Source organism: Hippocampus bargibanti, linkage group LG02 (genome assembly GCF_051943395.1).
Source record: "Hippocampus bargibanti isolate YZ-2025 linkage group LG02, ASM5194339v1, whole genome shotgun sequence".
In the NCBI taxonomy this organism is placed as follows: domain Eukaryota; kingdom Metazoa; phylum Chordata; class Actinopteri; order Syngnathiformes; family Syngnathidae; genus Hippocampus; species Hippocampus bargibanti.
The window spans coordinates 6,948,019-6,969,125 of record NC_142735.1 but is presented as its reverse complement, the minus strand read 5'-3'; the positions used below and the strand labels follow the sequence as shown (position 1 = coordinate 6,969,125).

At 41.6% G+C, this 21,107-nt stretch overlaps 1 protein-coding gene across 4 annotated transcripts; it reads left to right on the top strand.

Annotated features, from left to right (window-relative positions):
- Positions 1 to 81: 81 nt before the first annotated feature.
- hmgxb3 (HMG box domain containing 3) lies at positions 82 to 20,917 on the top strand. Of its 4 annotated transcripts, none has more exons than XM_089022796.1 (21): positions 82 to 260; positions 740 to 905; positions 1,062 to 1,236; positions 1,700 to 2,182; positions 2,272 to 2,373; positions 2,472 to 2,606; positions 2,957 to 3,174; positions 3,307 to 3,398; positions 3,482 to 3,547; positions 3,709 to 3,782; positions 4,163 to 4,264; positions 4,356 to 4,496; positions 5,731 to 6,041; positions 6,983 to 7,110; positions 8,170 to 8,301; positions 8,379 to 8,563; positions 8,975 to 9,197; positions 9,470 to 9,603; positions 12,147 to 12,266; positions 12,363 to 12,572; positions 17,415 to 20,917. In XM_089022796.1, the coding sequence occupies exons 2-21, from the start codon at positions 760 to 762 to the stop codon at positions 18,000 to 18,002; spliced, it is 3,765 nt and encodes a 1,254-aa protein (XP_088878922.1). In that variant the 5' UTR covers positions 82 to 260; positions 740 to 759; the 3' UTR covers positions 18,003 to 20,917. The 4 variants fall into 4 exon arrangements, with proteins under 4 accessions (XP_088878922.1, XP_088878931.1, XP_088878935.1 ...); XM_089022805.1 differs by having other exon boundaries at positions 82 to 321; XM_089022809.1 differs by lacking the exon at positions 740 to 905.
- The last annotated feature ends 190 nt before the right edge of the window (positions 20,918 to 21,107 follow it).

Below are 21,107 nucleotides of genomic sequence, written 5' to 3'. Positions count from 1 at the left end.
AAACGTCGAAGATGATTGGCCAATGTTTCCACATGAACGCCTTCGATTGGTGTAGAACCCATCTAGCAAAAACGCCATGTTTTGCCACTCAGTGTACAACGAAACGAAATTTGCAGATATATATCTGTTGCAAATTACGCACTTTAGCTTGAATGTAAATATTTAGTCTGTAGCGCTATTATCCAGCGGCTCTATAATGTCCGTCGTGGATGTATTCAATATAATTTTCAGAGCATATTGAAGCGCGAGAGCCACCCGAGGTAAGACTTCAACAAGAAGCCATTTCATTGGACAACGCTGTGAATTGCTGGCAGTACACAGGCAAGCCATTAAACGCTGTTTTAAAAACTACACGTGCTGGTGTTTTTAACATATTAACCCGCCCATTGGTACACTTGCTAGCTCTGATGTCAACATTTTCGAAAAGCCCATCACTGTTGATCTCTGTCCGGCTTGCTTAACTGTTATATTCGCTGTTCGTCTGGTGTTTCCTTTAACTGGATACATATGTGTCCTGGTTTCAGGATTATAGCATCACAACCGGAGAGTTCACAATTTAAAAAATGTTCTATTTATTTTCTCCGAATAAAAACAAACAAGCAAACAGATTAGAGTCCAAGTTAAGCGACAGCACAAAATAATACATACTACTTCACTGGTTCCAGATAAAAATCTGATTACAAAGCAATTTTTACTTGAATACATTTCAGAATATGTGTTTTTTTAACTCTTATTTAAGTGCAAGTGTTGATCTAAGGCATGAGGGAGAAGGTAGTGAAGCTGAAAGAAGATATAAAACGAAAAGGGGAGATGGATCGAGGCTATAACCAGCTTGGAGTACTTTCCTCCAAGAAGCGAAAACGCAAAAGTCAGGAAGATGGTGATGTGAAAGCAAAGAAGCCAAGGTAATGCTTACAGCAAAATATGTGCACTCTCGTAAACTGGGATTTATCTTCTGATAAAAAAAAATGTGTGTGTGTGTGTGTGTGTGTGTGTGTGTGTGTGTGTGTGTGTGTGTGTGTGTTGTACAACGTACAAATTGTGTGTGATATGCCATACAGGTCTGCCTACCTGCTCTACTACTTCGATGTTCATCAGATTATGCAACAGGAGAGGCCCAATCAGCCACAGTCGGAGATCAACAAGAGAATCAGCGAGAGCTGGAAAAGGCTCAGCGTGGCAGAGAAACGCTACTATCTGGAGAAGGCCAACTCAGAGAAGGATGGCACTGATACAGTAAATGACAAACATATATACAATACAATACAATACAATACAATACAATACAATACAATACAATACATATTGATTTACATGAAGATGACGGCTGAAGAAACCTTTACACCGGAGTAAAAGTTGTTGCACATTTTTTCCTACTTGCCACTGTGTCACAAGTAATTAATTGGGCCAAAGTGGTATTTCAATTTACATACACGTTCATATTTTTTTCATGTTTCCTGTTTAATTTAAAAAAAATATGTCATCTCATCTATTTTCTGTTTTAATCTATAAAATGGAGATGGTGTAATAATTGAGCATTTTGCATCGTGCTAAGGAAAGAAATTTCCTGTCATACCCTGGCTAAAAATCACACACACGATTTGGGTACAAAGTTTAACTGGTTGACCAAAGTTGGCTTTTACACAGGACTTTGCTCCATCTGATTGTGTTTTTTTTTCTTTTACGATATGTATTACAGTTGTCTGTCAGTCCAACTAGAGACCTACCGGGTTTCCGTAAGATCCTGCCAAGAGCGAGTTACCTTGTCATGACCGATGATCTCCAAGCCGGAAGTTCTCTAGGGGATTGTCGCAAACATTCAGATGATGGAAATGTGTCCTTTCCCAGTCACACCCATGAGTCAAAACAGGATCAGACGAGTGGCTTTGCCAGCCAGCCAGATGTTTCTCTGAGTTCCCTGAGTCATGTTGGAAAAGACATTGGTGAAGCATCATATTGCACTGCAATCCAAGGAAGCACATCCGCCTCTATTTCCTCGATTACAACCACGTCTCCAACTTCCAAAGATGTTTCACAGTCACAGAGCCCTGGCGATGGTTTAGAAAACTGTGGTGGAATGAAAGGACTTGAGATTAGAGATTCTGCTGGTGCAAAAAGTGAGGTCACATTGCATCAAACCCAAGGGGAAGTGACACAGATGGTTGCCATCATTCACAACCAGGTGATGCCTTCACATCCAATAAACATGTTTCCAGACAACATAAGGTTTTAGTTATTTAATGCAATCATGAAATGTTGCTCACCTTTTAGAACCCGCTGGAGGCAAAGTCTTTGACAAGGATCAACTCTTTAATGATGGTCCCCGTGACAGCCAACGAAGAGCAAAATACTGACGTGCCACCATACAAGATGGTAATTGCTCAGACTTTACGAATGTCCTGAAAGCGCAGGTACGTGTTAAATCTGAGTTAATTTCATGTAAAATAGCATGCTGTCAAACTGTTTTTTAGGATATAAAGACATACACCAGAAGAGGTCGTGGACGGTGTCCCAATCCTCATTGTTCATTTGTGTATGTCACTCGCCACAAGCCAACAAAATGCCCGAACTGTGGAACCCACCTGGGTGGCAAATGGATACCTGCGGTGAGTAATACATAAAAAATTACTATATCATGCTAATATCATGCAATTGTTATTTACTTACATTTACATACATTGTTACTGAGTAAACAGAGTGAGTTCCATGATATTGACCCCTCATGCACCCAGTGACCTGAAAACACAGTACAGTGTAGTAACTGCAGTCCCTGAAGGGGTTATTACAAAGCAATTCATGCATTTACTTGGCTGTCAAATGTTTGTACTTGTTGTACCGCACTATTTGTGGGTAATAGGCTATTACCCGCAAATAGTGTAGGTGCACTGTATTTTAATTTAGTTCGGTTATTTTTGCATTTCATTGTTTCATATATGTGACTGCATCTCTACATCAGGCAAACAAAAAACAGCAAAAAGATGTACCAATTGCCACGGAGGTGTCTGAAGCCAAGTCTTTTTCAAGCTGCCAGGACATCACGCAGGAGGGGAATGATGATGTTTGTAAAACCAAATCCAGTGTAAAGAAAAAAGAAAAGCAAAGGTGCTTGAGAAAGATAAAACCAGCTCCAAGTGTTGATCCAGCAGAGGGCGGCATTTCGTTACCTGAGAAAACGTACGTGTCCTTGCAGCCACACATTACATGTGTCACTGTACAAACTGGCCCCCTCTATTCTGTTTTGTTTTAGTTTCTCCTGATATTTTTTTGTCTAATTAGACATGTTACTGTGTCTCTATCTTTGAATAGCCACATGAAAAAAATGTCACTCAAAAAGCAAAGGATGTACAATGTTGAAAGGAGGCCCGTGAGACCCATCTTGCCTTCCTGTTTTAGCCCAGGTGAAGGGAAACCACCAACGTTTGATGTTTTGATTGCCTGTAAAGATTATTTTTACACTGATGTTGATATTTTTTTTCCGTAGGTCCTGATTTGTTCCAGGTTATCACCGTTCCAAAATTTCCAACACGAAACAACAGTCCACCTACTGGTACATCATGTTCTGTTTTTTTTTTGTTTGTATGGACACTCTTTCGTATGATGTAATTCCTGTCATTATTTGATATCAACAACAGGATGTTTCATTAGCAAAAAAATAAAAGACACTGTTTGTGTCGGTGGTGAAATGATATTATTGTTCTTTAAACACAGAGTCACCAGACAGATTCGCCGGTCTTAAACCTGGTACCTTAAAACAGCTGGGCCAGCAAGTTCAATCCAAGCAGGTCAGTAGACATTAACATCAATGTTATTTTGTCAAATGTGCCTTACTTATGTGGAGTTTGCATGTTGACCCTTAGCTTGCATGGATTTTCTGCAGGTACTGCAATAGCTTCCTTCTTGCGAAAACGCGTACTTTAGATTTGTTGAAGACTCAAAATTGTCCTTGAGTGTGACTGTGAGTGTGAATAATTCATTATTTGTCGAATATTTATCTACTCTATGATGGACTGGTGACCATTCTTTGGTCTACCTCACCCATCACACAAAGTATACTGAGATAAACTCCAGCTCACTGACGATCCTAACAAGGACAAACAGCTCCAATTAAAATGCATCGAGGGATGTATTAAAGTTCTTAATCAATGTGTCTTTATTTTTATAGGATTCTCCTATCACAATGAATCAGCCTGTTTCTTCCCCGTCTGATAAGAGCATAACCATTGTGTCAGTTGTTCCTATCAATAATGTGACAGTAAACAACTTTGTAAGTATACCTTTACAAATAATTTTAAGTTAGCATCTTGTGTCATGTTTTGTTGTTGTTTTGCATAAATTTCACCTATTTCTTTTTTGAGGACCTGGGACTGTCAACATTGAGAGGCCGCGGTCGCTGTAAGAACACGTTTTGTGACTACATGTATAAGAACAGACACAAACCAAAAGTGTGCCCTAAATGTGGTTGTGACCTGCCCAAGGGGAAGACGACTGCAACCGAGGTGAAAGCTGACTCTTACATTTCAAACATTGCAGACTAGTATTGAAGTTCATATTACACAAAAGAAAGTATTCTTAGGTACTTTCTGGAAAAAAACCCTGACATGGTTCAGACAAATCTTTGTAATTGGTGTGTAGATGGAGAAGACTGGCTTGTTTTGTTTTTTTGCCCTGATTTTTTTTTCTCTTTTGGCCTGTGTTTGGCTTTTTGTTTTACCTTTTTTTAAATACGTCATTAATAACCATAATATATACTTCATGTTGTTGGGCTAAATGACTGTGTTGTAGTGACTCAAGGACCAGTCCTTGTTCTGGCATGTAGCTTACAGGTTACAAATGTTTTTTTTTCTTTGCTAAATGTTCACAAATTGTTTTTAAACACACTGGGTGGACGCATTTTGTATTCAAATATAATTATTTTTAAAAATATATTTGAAGGTGGACTGTGGATAGCATGTTTGCTTTTCACAGAAGTAAAACTCAATGATATCTTCAACTCTCCCCATCTTTGCCTATTCAGGTTAGCTCATTCACTGCCATTCCCGATTTTTTTTAGGGATTGAAAGGCATGACGTGGAGCGCCATTCCCGAATTTGTTTGGGTTTTGATTTTCCTTGTGGGGTGGTGAAAAAGCGCTGGTCAGACCTCTGGCAATGTTTTTCCCTCCCACGAGGGGGCAGTATTTGTGTTTTGTACAGCTGCCCCCATTTCAAGCCCAGATAACCCCATTTCAGAGCCATATAATTTAGGAATTAACTCTTTTTTTTTCCTGATGAAAAATGTTCGGATTTTGGTTTTTCTTGCAGTGGTGCCGATAAAGCACTAGCCAGACATCTGGCAATGTTTTTTCCCCTTCCACGATGGGACAGTATTTCCCTTTTTTCCATGTTAGTGCTTTGTTACAGCTTCAGCTTTATTAGTCTCACAGTGGAGAAATTTACATTTCACAGCAGCAAAGTAGAGAGTCTAAGGTTTCTTACGCTGCATTGAATGTTCATGCAGTCCTAAAACTCAATATTCTGTGGGTTCTACAATTTGAATGAAAATGACAAAAACCCTGGCACTGGAGTGGACATATTTTTGCACATCGTCTGGCAGTGAATGAGCTAATCAATATGCTGTTGGTTGTAAATTTTGACCTTATTTGATATGCGGGATGATTAGCAGAAGAAAAAAACAATGTTGTCTTTTTTGCCTCTAATATCTTCTCTCTTTGTGAATGTCTGTCTATTTTAGAGGTTGAATCGATTGGTCGATCCATACCAGTCCTTAAGCCCTGTTGAGAAAGACATCCAACGGCAATCCACCCTGCAGCTGATTCGTCATTCCCTGCAGATTCCGGAGAGTGAGGCTGAGCTCCAGAAAACACTTGACGTTATCCAGGATCTCAACAGTCTTCAAATTGTTTTGGTCCAACCGGGGGAGCAAAATGACAATGGGACAATTGAAACTGAGACCCTGGTGGAGTCTGGGTGGCCTCAATTCTATGAATCATCAGCCACCCAATGTGGCCTGTGTAAAAAGCCGCTTTACAAAGGAGATCAGAGGTGAGAAATCAAGAACAACAATGTGGACATATTTAAAGGACAACCGATGTCTCCGGACAAGTTGTGTTCATAATTTGTAAAATGGCTTCAAATGACTTCTACTGAGTGTGTTTTACAAAGATTCCACCGCATATAGCTATATTTTACGTTTTAAGACTCGCGCTGAATATTCAGGAAGTCTTGTTTGTGAGTTGGTGACAAGTCCGTACGTGACGTCACTGAAGGAACGCCCCTGACTGAAAAAAAGACATATTGTAGTAGTCCTTCCATCACGTCAATGTATTTTGCTGTACTTGTTTGGTCTGAAAACCTCGTGTTGCACCAAAAAGCCGTCAGCAGAGGGAGACCAAGCTCCATTGAAGGAATTAATCAGCCTGTTGAAATGGGCTGATTAATACCTCAGAGGAGCTTGGATGCCATTTTCTGCCTCTTTTTGGGTGATACATTTCCCCCCAATGTTGCCTCAAAATGGCACGGAATAAATTATTTAATCAATTGCAAACATGTATGCTTCCTCTTCAGAACTATTTGAATCATATTCATAACTGGATGTGTAATAAGAAAGCATATTCTCAGAATCTGAAGCCATTGTTTTGATTCTCCAGCAATGCAAGACGTCTTGGCGTGACGTCACAAACCGGTGGGCGGGACTTTCTGAAAATGCCCAATTCGCAACTCAATTTTTCTGCAGATTTTGGACACTTTAAGTCATTTTTATTGGTGTTTTGCATTTGAATAAAAATATCATACTGCGTGTTTTGGGTATTTTAGTTGCTATAAGACGTTTTTCTGATGTCAGTTAGGAAACAAAAAACTCATGTCGGTTGTCCTTTAAGAGCACGTCCAAAATTTGACATCTGTTTTTATGACTATGCATCTCTATTATCTTGGACTGTGAGCATCTGCTTCCTGAACAACATGAATTCTTTGCCTTCACAAAGCACCATCGCAGGACAGGAGGACTGCTGGCTGATTACCGAGACACTGATCCAGGCGGCTTCTCTGCAGCTCAAAGTGTGTCTCAGTGCCAAGTGTCTGGCTCTGCACAGCTTCACTGACCTTCATCCAGGTAAATTCCCCCCCCACCACACTTCACTTGACTGCTGCTTTCTTGGCAGGGGAGAGTGGGGGGGGGGGTTAATAAAGTATTGGACTATGCCGTGCATATACAATATAAGTAGGTTGCCAAATATCTCTCAACACACAGAAGAAGGGTAATCGATGAAGATGAACAAAAAAGTTAAAAAAAACAAGTCTGGTACAAAATGTACAGTCATTGTTTTTCCTTCACACAAAAGTTGTACCAAGTACCATCAGTACACATCCTGCATGCATTCATGGAGGATTACTTTAAAAGCGTATTCCAATATGGTTGCTCTTTACCTATTCATGAATGTAGTCACTTAATGTAACCCAAGTGCCCAAATTCCCCAACTATTGTAACTTGGTTACTTTGAATTCCCTTTGGTATACTTCAATATACAAATTTGCTCATACCAATATAAACCTAAAACATAAAAGATTCACTTACATACGTATTTAGTCTGTATGTTCTGTCTAAGTATTGTATAGGTAGTGATCATGTCAACACTATTTCTTTCCACAATAATTAGAACTTCTACAAATCTCTGCAAGCACATATGTTTTACATAATTCTTGTTGGATGTTAAGGTCCCATCACCGGTCAGCCTTATTGATCTGGCCCCTGGGCAACATGAGCCCAAGACATAAAAATCCCAATAACCCGCTGGTATAAATTACTGTATAAAAAGGATTGTGGCCCTGATGGATACCACAATTCCACAATGTGCACATATATCTTATTAATGCAGAAAATGCAGTAGGATGTTTGAACAATTTTGGGAAAATGATCTAATTGCATTTCTCCCCTCAATATTGTGAGTAGAACATGACAGTGGTAACTTGTTGTCAGCTGCCTTTAAATAGGAGTTGTGGATAAGATGCTTTTTGTATTGTTATTTATTGACTTCCAACATTATAGATGTAAAGTGTCTTACTGAACCTACTTTATGTGTCATACAGCACCATTTCTTTAAAACGTCTCAAAAGTGATATCATGTGGTATGATTCCAATCTTTTATTTTGAATGTGTTGTTTTCTCGAACAGGGTTATTCAATATTGGAAACAGACTACTGGTTAGTATCGATCTATTGCTGAAGATCAGAGGCAAAATCAAGCTTGGCCACCCGCCCTCCCAGGCTGTCAAGACATTATTCGACCATGTCCCCAACCACCCCGGTAACATGTAACGGTGTCACAACGTGGTAGCTTGTGCAGAATATTTAAATTTAACAGTGTCTCTGTGTTTGCATCAGTCCATTCGCTGAGTCCAGAAGAGATGTCCCAAATTCAAGATTTTCTTCTCATTGGCTATTGGGCCTTTGAGAGCCTTACATTGCGAGACTACAACGATATGATCTGCGGCGTTTGTGGTGTCGCTCCGATTTTAGAGATTGCCAGGCGACAGACAAACAATTGTCTGGAGCTCAAGAATGTGGAGGTAACACCCCACCCCACACACACACACACACACACACACACACACACACACACACACACACACACACACACACACACACACACACACACACACACACACACACGTTTTTTACCACTTCTGGGGACCACCCATTCTGAAATGTTTTTTTGTGTTTTCTTTATGGGGACCAGGTTTTTTTGTCCCCATACGTCAAATGGTCCCCAGGACGTGACTGTGTAAACAGGTTTTTGTCCCCATAACCACCTATAAACGAGAACACACACACACACACACACACACACACACACACACACACACACACACACACACACACACACACACACACACACATATATATATATATATATATAAAACAGTGAAGAAACAATATTTCTGGAACCATTACATGCTGCTTTAATCCTCTCTCTGTAGTTCATCTGGCCTGAGTCTTCAGTGTCAGATGAAGTGCACATGGATGACTTCTGGCTGACCATGGAAACTGAGGCAATTGAGCAGGCTGTGTTCCCTATGGACATTCCCATCACTCGAGTGGATGCTTCAATTATTGCACCCTTCATCCCCCCGTTGATGAGAGGCGGTTCTGTTATCAGCACCGAGAAGGACAAGGTCTTGTCACCAACACCACAGCTCCCAGGTACACTTCAACTTTCATCTGCTGCTGTATTTCAGGGAATCGCTCAAATCTTATTCAGCACCTTTTATGCATAGTGTGCTCTACATTTCTCTCAGTACATCATTCAGGATGTACCAAAGTCACACTTAATTTACTGTATTTGTATGAGAAAGACTTCTTGGCCATGAACATACACCACAACTGAGCATACCTTTGTCTTCATATTCCTCTGCCTCTGCTCAAATTTGCACAAAATGGATAATAAATTATGTACTCATCAATACTTGTCTCAGGAGAGCCGTCGGTTTTGGTCCGACTCATTCACAATGGTGACTTGACGCTGGATAAAGTTAAAGACTACAGTGAAGATGAACTGAGAAGTATTTTGGAACGCTGTGGGGCGACTATCACTCCAAGCTCCAGTAAGGTGGGTGTGTTTTAAAGCTACATATTTATAATATAGAAAGTGTGTAACGCTCATTCAATTAAATATACCTTTGACCTCAGTTCTTGAAGCAAACAGGCAAATCTAAAGTGGATCAGAAATACATCCATGTCCTCTTCCTAATTCACTTTGAATGGTTATTTAAAGGACAACCAACACCATTTTTTTTGTTTCCTAACTGACATCAGAAAAACGTTTTATATCATCTAAAATACCCAAAACACGAAGTATGATATTTTTAGTCAAATGCAAAACACCAATAAAAATGACTTAAAGTGCCAAAACTACTTCAAAAACCTTGGAAATGGTGAGTTTCAGAAGGTCCCGCCCCCTTGTTCGTGATTTCACGCCAGGACGTCTTGCCTTGCTCTAGAATGAAAACAATGGCTTCAGATTCGGAGAAGGTGCTTTCTTGTTACTCATCCAGTGATGAATATGATTCAAATAGTTCTGAAAAGGAAAGCATAAATGTTTTCAATTGATTAAAGAAGTCCTTCCGTCTCATTTTGAGGAGTCTGGACTCCAATGTAGCGTCCCAGAAAATGCACAAGATGGAGCCCAAGCTCTATTGGAAATGGGTTGATTTGTCTGCTGGGAATTTGTGTCAACTAGTATCAAATAGTAGTCTTGGTGCAACACACAAAGATTCACCATCGCGTTATTTATGTGTTTTCATTCTAATTTCGGCATCAACACGAAGTTTTTAGACCAGAATAAAGTACCCAAAATGCATTGTATGTCGCTTTCTCGGTCAGGGGCGTTCCTGACGTGACGTCACGTCAGGAATCATCACCGACTCGAAAACAAGACTTCCTGAATATTCAGCGCGAGTCTTATAATGTATTATCATATAGTTATATGCGGTGGAATCATTCTAAAATATGCTCAGTAGAAGTCATTTGAAGTGATTTTACAAATTATGGACACAATTTGTCCGAAGGCGTCGGTTGTCCTTTAAATGCTTTTTGCTGCACCGTTTTGTTCCTTGAAATTGGTGCCAGCCATTTCAAAGTTTTTTTTTTTTTACCTCAACATTTGAAAAAGAAAGTAAATACCTGGGGTTCAGTATGAGTGCAGTCTGAAAAGTCTTGGGAATGACTGAATAAGTTGTCATTGATTGATTGGTTGATGAATTAATTAATTTACATTCATTCATACATACACACACACACATAAACTATGTTTTTGCTGGGCAGATATATTGATATAGATATTAGCTATATGGAGAGACATAAACAAAAGAGAATGTAAATAATAAAATTCTAAATGAAGATGTTTTATTCATTGTATAAAGGGTAATTTCCTAGTTGTTTCAATCATTTACCACATAGTTAGTTTATTGTTTTACACTTGCTGTTTCCATTTTGTGTTTGTGTGTTCGACTCTCCCCTTCAACAATTGTAATGAACATTGAAATTACATTGATGGCTGTCTCTCTTTTTTTTTTCTTTTGATCAAGCAGCTGACGTTTGGCTGTTATTCACATTTTTGACTAGTAACACAAAGTACAAAAATAACAAAGCGACATCTTTTAACCTGAAAAACTCAATTTTAAGCACTAGAAAGTAAAGGTGCCAGGTTACTGTGCATGTAGTATTGTGTGTTCAAAATGTGTCTGAAAGAGGTGGGGATTTATAGCCTGGTCTGTGACATTTGAAATCTGGAGGGACATTGATCGATTGGATGCAACAACGCGGTGGTAGGTGACCTGCAATCTAGGGGGAATGCTGTAGTTACGTTGGGATTACGTACTTCCTCTTCAAAACATGCTGTGTGTGTGCGCGTGTGTGCGTGTGTGTGTATATGTGCGTGCATGTGTGTGTGTGTGCGCATCAATGCTTGAAAGTCGAATATTTCAAAACATTAATTATACAAAATTCAGTGGTGTCTATGATTTGTTGTCCACTAACCGTTGTTACTTGTGTGTTTTTATAATATGACTTTGTTGTAACTGTATTTATGGCTCCTTGAGGGAACAAAAAGCAAACGAGTCATTCATGGTTGTCTCAGAGTGAACATACGTGAATACCCCCTCAAGCATCTTGAATCGTGCCTTATTCATAATTATTCACACTCTGACATATGGTAGGGATAATAATAACAATCATCATCTTCATCATTTCAAAATGAACATTTGAACTTTGCTACCATGACCATGGTGTTGCTCTGTATGTCACCAAATAGACGTGTGAGTTTGAGAATCAGTTGGCAAATGTGCAGCAGTGAAAACGAACTGAGTTGACCTAAAATGAAGAAGATTCAACCTGCAAAAAAAGTCCCCAAACACTAAAGATTTGTGCATTCAAAAGCTAAAATCAGCCAAATTAAGTTCACCTATAAATGTGAGGGCATTTTATGTTGATCCTGAACATATCATTTTTTGTGTGTGTTGTTTTGTGAGTAGTTTATGTACAGTATATTAAAAAGTATATTGTATGTGCAATCTATGAATCACCTTTTGACGTACGTAATACTGTTTTGTGAGTAAGATATTGTGAAATGCTCCCTTCTCTCCCCCCTATTAGGAGGACCTGCTGAGTTCTCTGAACTCCATGTGCAAGCTTGTTCATAGCGGCCTCCCTACAGGCCCCCAGCCACCTAAACACCTCACTGCCGGCAAACTCACCAAGGTTTGCCCACATCAGGTAAAAGTGAATGGCGGTCTGTTGGGTGCGTGTGGACACCTTTACTCGCAAAGCAGTCAGCGATTCTCTAAGTCAAGGTCAATCACATTTTTCCAGGTCGTGTGCGGTTCAAAGTACTTGGTGAGAGGAGAGACGGCACGGGACCACGTGGATCTGCTGGTGTCCTCCCGGTACTGGCCCCCAGTCTACGTTAGTGACTGCGCTCGACAAGTGGCTCTTTGTACAGACATGCAGTACCCAGAAATGGCTGCCGGGATGTGGGGCAGGAATCAAGGTTGCTTTTCCGAGCCTTTTGATAAGCCAGAGGTGGGTGAAAATCATGAGTAAGTCTCTGGAATAGACTTAAAAGGGACATAGATTAATATAGGTATATTTAGAGTGAAAATAAACATGCCTCTCCCTGTAAATTTGAAGCACTATAGAATAGTAGGGTGCTGTTCAACAACTCTTTCAAACTAGATGTATTTAAAAGTATTTAAACTATATATATAAAAAAAAAAAAAATCCTCGTCTCACCCACCATGGGTGGTGTCTGTCCCCATTTCAGCTCGGGTCCTCTACCAGAGGCCAGGAAGCTTGAGGGTTCTGCGCAGTATCCGTGCTGTTCCCAGCACTGCGCTTTTCTGGACCGAGATATCCGATGTTGTTCCCGGGATCTGTTGCAACCACTCGTCGAGTTTGGGGGTCACTGCCCCAAGTGCTCCGACCACCACAGGCACGACTGTCACCTTTACCTTCCAGGCTCTCTCCAGCTCCTCTCTGAGCCCTTGGTATTTCTCGATTTTCTCATGTTCCTTCTTTCTGATGTTCCCATCACTCGGGACCGCTACATCCACGACAACGGCTTTCCTTTCCCCTTTATCTATGACCACGATATCTGGTTGGTTGGCCATTACCATCTTGTCAGTCTGTATCTGGAAGTCCCACAGGATTTTTGCTCGGTCATTCTCCACCACCTTGGGAGGTGTTTCCCATTTTGACCTTGGGGTTTCCAGTCCATACTCCGCACAGATGTTTCGGTAGACTATGCCAGCCACCTGGTTATGGCGCTCCATGTAGGCTTTCCCTGCCAGCATCTTACACCCTGCAGTTACGTGTTGGATTGTCTCAGGTGCCTCTTTGCACAACCTACACCTTGGGTCTTGTCTGGTGTGGTATATCCTTGCCTCTATGGCTCTGGTGTTCAGGGCCTGTTCTTGGGCAGCCAGGATGAGTGCCTCTGTGCTGTCCTTTAGGCCAGCCCTCTCTAGCCACTGATAGGACTTCTTGAGATCAGCCACTTCTGCTATGGTTCGGTGGTACATCCCGTGTAGGGGCTTTTCCTCCCATGATTGTCCCTCTTCCAGCACCTCATCCTCTGTTCCCCATTGACTGAGACATTCTCTGAGTACATCATCCGTTGGAGCCTTCTCTTTGATGTATTCATGGAGCTTGGATGTTTCATCCTGGACAGTGGCTCTCACACTCACTAGTCCCCGGCCTCCTTCCTTACGGCTTGTGTACAGTCTCAGGGTGCTGGACTTGGGATGGAACCCTCCGTGCATGGTGAGGAGTTTTCGGGTCTTAACATCTGTGGTCTGAATCTCTTCCTTTGGCCACCTTATTATTCCTGCAGGGTATCTGATCACTGGCAGGGCATAGCTGTTTATTGCCCGGGTCTTGTTCTTGCCATTGAGCTGGCTTCTGAGGACTTGCCTCACCCGCTGGAGGTATTTGGTTGTAGCCGCTTTCCTTGTTGCTAATTCGAGGTTGCCATTGGCCTGTGGTATACCGAGGTACTTGTAGCTGTTTTCAATGTCTGCTATTGTTCCTTCAGGGAGTGAGACCCCTTCAGTGTGAACTACCTTGCCCCTCTTAGTCACCATCCGACTACATTTCTCCAGCCCGAATGACATTCCGATATCACTGCTGTAGATCCTGGTTGTGTGGATCAGGGAGTCTATGTCCCTTTCGCTCTTAGCATACAGCTTGATGTCATCCATGTAGAGGAGGTGACTGATCGTAGCTCCATTTCTGAGGCGGTATCCATAGCCTGTCTTGGCGATTATCTGGCTGAGGGGGTTCAGTCCTATGCAGAACAGCAGTGGGGAGAGTGCATCACCTTGGTATATGCCACATTTGATGGACACTTGCGTTAGTGGCTTGCCATTGGCTTCAAGTGTGGTTTTCCACATCCTCATCGAGTTTGCAACGAAGGCTCTCAGGGTCCTGTTGACCTTATACAACTCCAAGCATTCATTGATCCATGTGTGTGGCATCGAGTCATATGCTTTCTTGTAATCAATCCAGGCTGTGCACAGGTTGGTATGTCGGGACCTGCAGTCTTGAGCGACTGTTCTGTCAACCAGCAGCTGATGTTTGGCACCTCTAGTATCTCTACTAATGCCTTTCTGTGCTTTGCTCATGTATTGATCCATGTGTCCACTTATCTTAGCCGCAATGATGCCTGACATGAGCTTCCATGTTGTGGAGAGACAGGTTATTGGCCGATAGTTGGAAGGAACTGCACCCTTTGAGGAATCCTTCATGATCAGGATTGTTCGCCCTTTGGTTAGCCATCCTGGGTGAGTCCCATCCATCAGCAGCTGGTTCATTTGTGCTGCTAGGCGCTCGTGGAGAGCTGTGAGTTTCTTTAGCCAGTAGGTGTGGACCATATCTGGGCCTGGTGCCGTCCAGTTTTCCATACCTGAGACTCTTCCTTGTATATCTGCCGCTGTGATGGTAACTGGGTTCTGTTCAGGGAGGTTGCTGTGCTCCTCTTTCAGAGTCACCAGCCATTGTGCACTGCTGTTATGTACGACCTCCTTCTCCCATATGCCTTTCCAGTATCTTTCAGTTTCCAGCCTTGGACGGTCTGCTCTGCTGTTAGAACCCTGCCACTGAGCGTACACTTTCGCAGGTTGTGTTGCGAACAGCCTGTTTATTCTTCTGGCCTCATTCTCTTTCGTGTACCTCTTTAGGCGACTGGCCAAGGCCTGGAGCCTTTGTTTGGCAGTTTCGAGTGCTTCAGGTATGGTTATCTGCATGTACCTCTTGGGTATTGGCCTTTTATTCACACCTCTCTGGGTCTCCGTCAATTGACTCACATCTTTCCGAGCCGCCTTGATCTTGGCCTCCAACCGTCTTTTCCATGGTGGGTAATGAATCTCGTGGCTCTCATGGTTGCTCTTGTAGCCAAGCATGTCTAGGATCACTGATGCTGAGGTGTATATCAGCTCATTGGTTTCCGTGATCGTTCCGGTCGGGATCGTTCTCAGTGCTGCATTCACAGTTTCCATGAGACTTTCAGGTGGTACTTCACATAGCCGTTGTAATCGGTGCCTTCGTTGCCCAGTTTTCATTCTTGCCATGATCTTATCTCTCAGGTCATTTGCTGCCTCGCTCAGCATTTCATTTATTGGGGCTGGCTTCCCAATCTCATTATTCATTGGGGCTTGCCTCCCAATCTCTGGTTGAACCTCTTCCTGTGATGTGGCAGCCTGGGGCCGTTCACCTCGGAATTTGTGTTGTACCTCATCAATCTCAAGTTGTGATAGCAATTGCCGTTTGTGGATATTGGAACACTGAGCTACTAGTTGTTTCGTGGTCAACCGTGACTGTGGGTTTCGAAGTAACCATTCAGCCCCCATTCTCCGCATGTAACCCCTCTGACTAGGGTTGCTTGAGTAGTAGCATTCCAACAGAGCCATGTTATCGCATCTCGTCCATCTCCGCTTTGTTCCAGTAGCCCATTTTTCATCAGGGTGCTCTGGTTCCCCAGCACCTGACGCAGACCTTGTTTGGCCGGGCGACGTCTGAGCCGGCATGTCATTCCATTTATTGTCTCTCATCATTGTATGAGGTAGGCATTAGCGTGAAGGGTCTTGCCCAAGGACCCACACTGGATGATGTCATTGTGCTCATTTTCTCTGCCACAAGTGGGATTCGAACCCTCGTCTCCCATATGCCAAACCGATGCATTATCAACTGAGCTATCCAGCCGCTTATATATATATATATATATATATATATATATATATATATATATATATATATATATATATATGCGCTTAGGGGGTTAGAGTTAGTGGTTGGGGTTAGGGGGGTAGGGTTAGGGTTAAGGGGTTAGGTTTAGGGGGTTATGGGTGAGGATTAGCATTAGAGGGTTAGAGTTAGGGATTAGGTTTAGGGGTTAGGGTTATGGTCAGGGGTAAGGGTTTGGGGGTTCGGGTTAGGGGTTAGGGGTTTGGGGTAAGGGGTTAGTCTTAGAGTTAGGGTTTCAGTGTTTTCCTTCAAAATTTGCCACAGTTACAGAACCACTTGAAGCTGTCTATTAAAGGACAACCGACGTCTCCGGACAAGTTGTGTCCATAATGTGTAAAATGGCTTCAAATGACTTCTACTGGGCGTATTTTAATAAGATTCCACCACATATAGCTATATTTTACGTTTTAAGACTCGCGCTGAACATTCAGGAAGTCTTGTTTTTGAGTTGGTGACGAGTCCTCACGTGACGTCAGAAAAGGACCGCCTCCTGACCGTGAAAAAGACGCATTGTAGCATCTTTCCATCACGTCAATGTATTTTGCTGTACTGTTTTTTTTGAAACCCTTGTGTTACATCCAAAAGCCGCCAGCAGAGGGAGTCCAAGCTCCCAATGTATCAGCCTGTGGAAACGGGCTGATTCATTCCTCACAGCTCCATGGCCATTTTCTTGCCTCTTTTTGGGTGAGACATTCCCCCCCCCGACCCGTTTGCCTCAAAATGACACGGAATAATTCTTTAATCGATTGCAAACATGTATGCTTTACTCTTCAGAACTATTTAAATCATATTCATAACTGGATGTGTAACAAGAAACCATATTATCCGAATCTGAAGCCATTGTTTTTATTCTCCAGCAATGCAAGACGTCTTGGCGTGATGTCACGAACTGAGGGCGGGACTTTCTGAAAATGCCCAATTCGCAGCTCAATTTTTTGCAGATTTTGGACACTTTAAGTCATTTTCATTGGTGTTTTGCATTTGACTAAAAATATCATACTGCGTGTTTTGGGTATTTTAGATGCTATAAAACGTTTTTCTAATGTCAGTTAAAAAACAAAAAAGTGACATCGGTTGCCCTTTCAGCTTGATGTCTTAAACAACTTTCTGCTGTTTGCTCCTCAGTTCGTGTCATGTGCTGAACTGCAGGAGAAGCCATACAATGCCGATCTTTCTATGTTGGGGGACAACCAGCACGTTCACCCCCACACAAAGTCATCCTCTTGTTGGTTGGTGCATCCTCCTGCAAGTCACAAGCCTGCTGTTTTGGAACACCACTCAATGAACTTGTGCAAAGATCTACAGCACCTTGTTTGCACGGTGACTCAAATCGCCAAGGAGGAAAGTGAAAAACAAGGTGATCAGAGTTCACTCAACCCGACAAGGACACAACGCGTGCTTTTCAACAACCCGGCGCATTACTATCTCTACAATCGCCTGCTGGATTTCCTCTCAAGTCGAGACATTGTGAATGAGCAAATCAGCCGAGTGGCCAAGGTGTGCCAACCCGGAGAGGTCGTCATCCGCGATGCGTTGTACCGGCTCGGGGTGGCAAATGTCAACCTGGAGAAGGGGGAAGACATGAAAAATGTGGCCGAGGAACTCAAACAAGGGACAGTGACAGCCTGTGGTGTTGTCGTGCCTCAACCAGAAAGCGACATCAGTGGCTGTGGTAACTACTCACAAAAAGTTGCAGGTGAAATTCCGGGATGAACTTAAAATGATGGAATTCAATAACGATATTCTCAATGGGAAATGGCTGAGCTCTTATTTTCACGTGGTGGCATTGGCAGGTTGCAACAGAAACACTGGAAGAGTTACAGAAAGACCTCAAAGTGCACATTGTTTAACTCTGAATTCATATAAAATGTTATTTATCTACTCCAGTGACAGTGAACAAACTAAACGTTGACTTGTTGTCTTTTAAGCATTCTTTGACAACTTCACAAAGTTCTACCAAAAAAAAGTGTACCAGAAACATCAATTAGTAAATCACTTATCAGATTATAATTAATGAAAACAAGACTTTATATTTCATGCAACAATGTCATGTAAACGCGAAATGAAACACTGAACTTATTTCGACATTGTATCAATAAATATTTGAATTAAGTTTGAATGCAAAAGGCAAAGAAATAAAATGGCACAATGAGGTGTATCCTGAAACATTCACATCGCAAGGCACCAATGTACAAATCATCTTTTCATGCCTCTGTTGCATATGGTGAGGGCACTCCACACTTATTAATGTGTGTGTTACAATAAACGTGGATTACAAATTGTGAGTAATGTGTTATAAATATGCCATATTTTTCGGTGTATAAGGTGCACCCAAAAGTCTTGATTTTCTTCAAAAGATGACCCTGCGCCTTATACGCCGGTGCGCTTTATATGTGAAGTACTACTAAGCCACAACAGGTCTCGCAACTACTGTCAGCAGCCACTGAGTGGCCCCATGCGGAAGAAGTAATGCGTAACTCTAGAAGCCTTATAATGTGGTGTACCTTATACAGTGAGACCTCAACTTACAAACTTTTTGTCTTACAAACGTCAAATTTATGAAAATTAATTTTCATAATACACACCCACCACGCCTGGCGGAGTGATCTTCGGCGGAAGCACACGACCAAACAGCACCAGAGGTTAAATTACCAACTGTCCTTATGGAAGGTGACTCTCCTTCTATAAGCCATCAGCGACCATCAAAAAGGTAAATAAAACTTTATTTTACAGCACAGTTTATTTCTTTAATTACAGTCGGCATGTAATGCGTCTCTCTTTCCAAACAGCAATTCCCTTTGACCTTCGACCTCCAACGCCATTCCATCAAGCCATAAATGACCATCACAAATGTAAATAAAGTGACTTTATGATACAATGCAGTGTATTTCTTTCATTACAATACAATATCACATTTATTATACATAGAATAAGGTATGCCGTGTGTAGTTTTAAGGCTTATTTAGTTGAAAAGTATTTTTTATGGAAACCCGGGAACGGATTATTCCCATTTTAATGGTTTCCTATGGGATTTTTTTTTTTAGATACACACTTTTCGCCTTACACACTCTGTCTGGGAACCAATTAAGTTCATAAGTTGAGGTCTGACTGTATTTGGAAAACCAATTATATACAGTGTATTTATATATTTGGAAAACTTTTTTTCATTCATTGAAGGTACACCTTATAGTCCGGTGCACCTTATGCACTGGACAATACGGTACTCGGAACTGTTCAAATTGTGTTCCTTTGAAATGCTCTGAAGATACAAGTTTGTTTTTAATGATCTCCTGTATAACAACCCTGTGCATTATTCGAAAGGATGCTGTTAACCTTGCATAAACTGCGGCAGTAAGCATTTATTAAGGACATTGTCTATAGAGTGTAGAGAATCATTTGGATTGGAATGGATTATCCTTTATTATTTTCGCGGTGGAGAAATTTACATTTCACAGCAGCAAAGTGATGAAGGAAAGAAGGGAAAGAAGTAGAAAAAATACAGGAGCTGCTGTAAAGGAAGCCACTCAAACGGCGCCATTTTCAAGACAAAACAACAAAAAACAAAATAAATAATGTGACAACACAAGACACAGACATTCATTCAATCTTAAGAACTTTCTGCACCCTCTTTGTTGTATGAAGAAATTCTAGATGAAAGAGGAGAGGATCAAAGCGTCCTTATCACCCATGGATCAGGGACATCACGATGAAATATGCACGTCTGCCTCAAGTTTAATGTTGAAAGCAAACACGAAGCTGTCGCATCCACTGACGAAAAGAGACCATCTCACGTCTCCTGTCCCACATAAATCCGCTTCAATTCCAAGCCGCAACAGTTCCACATTTGGGATTTTGTTTTGAAAAATCTATATTTACATTATTACCAATCATGCTAGCTAATCAACCTCGAGACACGTGCAATCTCTAGCCATCTAATCACAAGGGTAAAAGTCGCATCCAAGCAAGCATGATAGTGACATGTCACAGGCGCAAAAAGTTTTCTGATTAATTGGAGCTCAAGGGTTCGACAAATAAGCAATGTTAAGAGGATGGAACATTATTTTTGTTGAAAGCAATCATAGGGAAATCTGAGGGCATTTTAGGTTCTCCCGTATTTCCTGACTTTGGGCGAAGTGGATAATCAAGAGGAGAAAGAAAGTCAATAGTTGAAGTCAAAAAGTAACTTCCCGCTTGAGTTTTAGTACTTTATAAAGCTTTTATTCGTGTTGAAGATTGTCTCACTCCCACATCTTGTATATGAAGTGTGCATTCACTACAATTTCCATACCGCCTTACCCAGATGCTAAAATAAAAAAAAAATCCTTATTGATACACATCAGTAGTTGTATATTTACATGATCCAAAATCTCATCACATTTGGAAATGCCACGTGTGGCACGCATCTCTCACAGTTACTTCATACAGTTGGCAGTGTAGGCTGACTGCTACATTTGGTCAAAAATCAAGGTTAAATGGAACTCAAGAAAAACAAGAACATCCACACACACACACACACACACACACACACACACACACACACACACACACACACACACACACGCACACGCACACGCACACACACACGCGCGCGCGCGCACACACACACACACACACACACACACAGAAAACCATTCAAATTGTCAAGCACTATTCCTCCATTCTATCTTGGATCCGTTGGTTACCATGGTGGTTCCGATATATACGGCATTACTCCTATACCAGGGGTGTCAAAGTCATTTTTTGCCGCGGGCCACATTGTAGTTACGGTTTCCTCTCGAGGGCCGTTATGAATTTGGGGAACCCATTAGAATGTTTAAA

Coding starts and splice junctions, on each gene's coding strand:
- hmgxb3 (XM_089022796.1), top strand. CDS start 760: ATGAGGGAGAAGGTAGTGAAGCTGAAAGAAGATATAAAACGAAAAGGG. Junction 2,183..2,271: donor TTGCCATCATTCACAACCAG/GTGATGCCTTCA, acceptor CTCACCTTTTAG/AACCCGCTGGAGGCAAAGTC. Junction 3,548..3,708: donor AAACAACAGTCCACCTACTG/GTACATCATGTT, acceptor CTTTAAACACAG/AGTCACCAGACAGATTCGCC.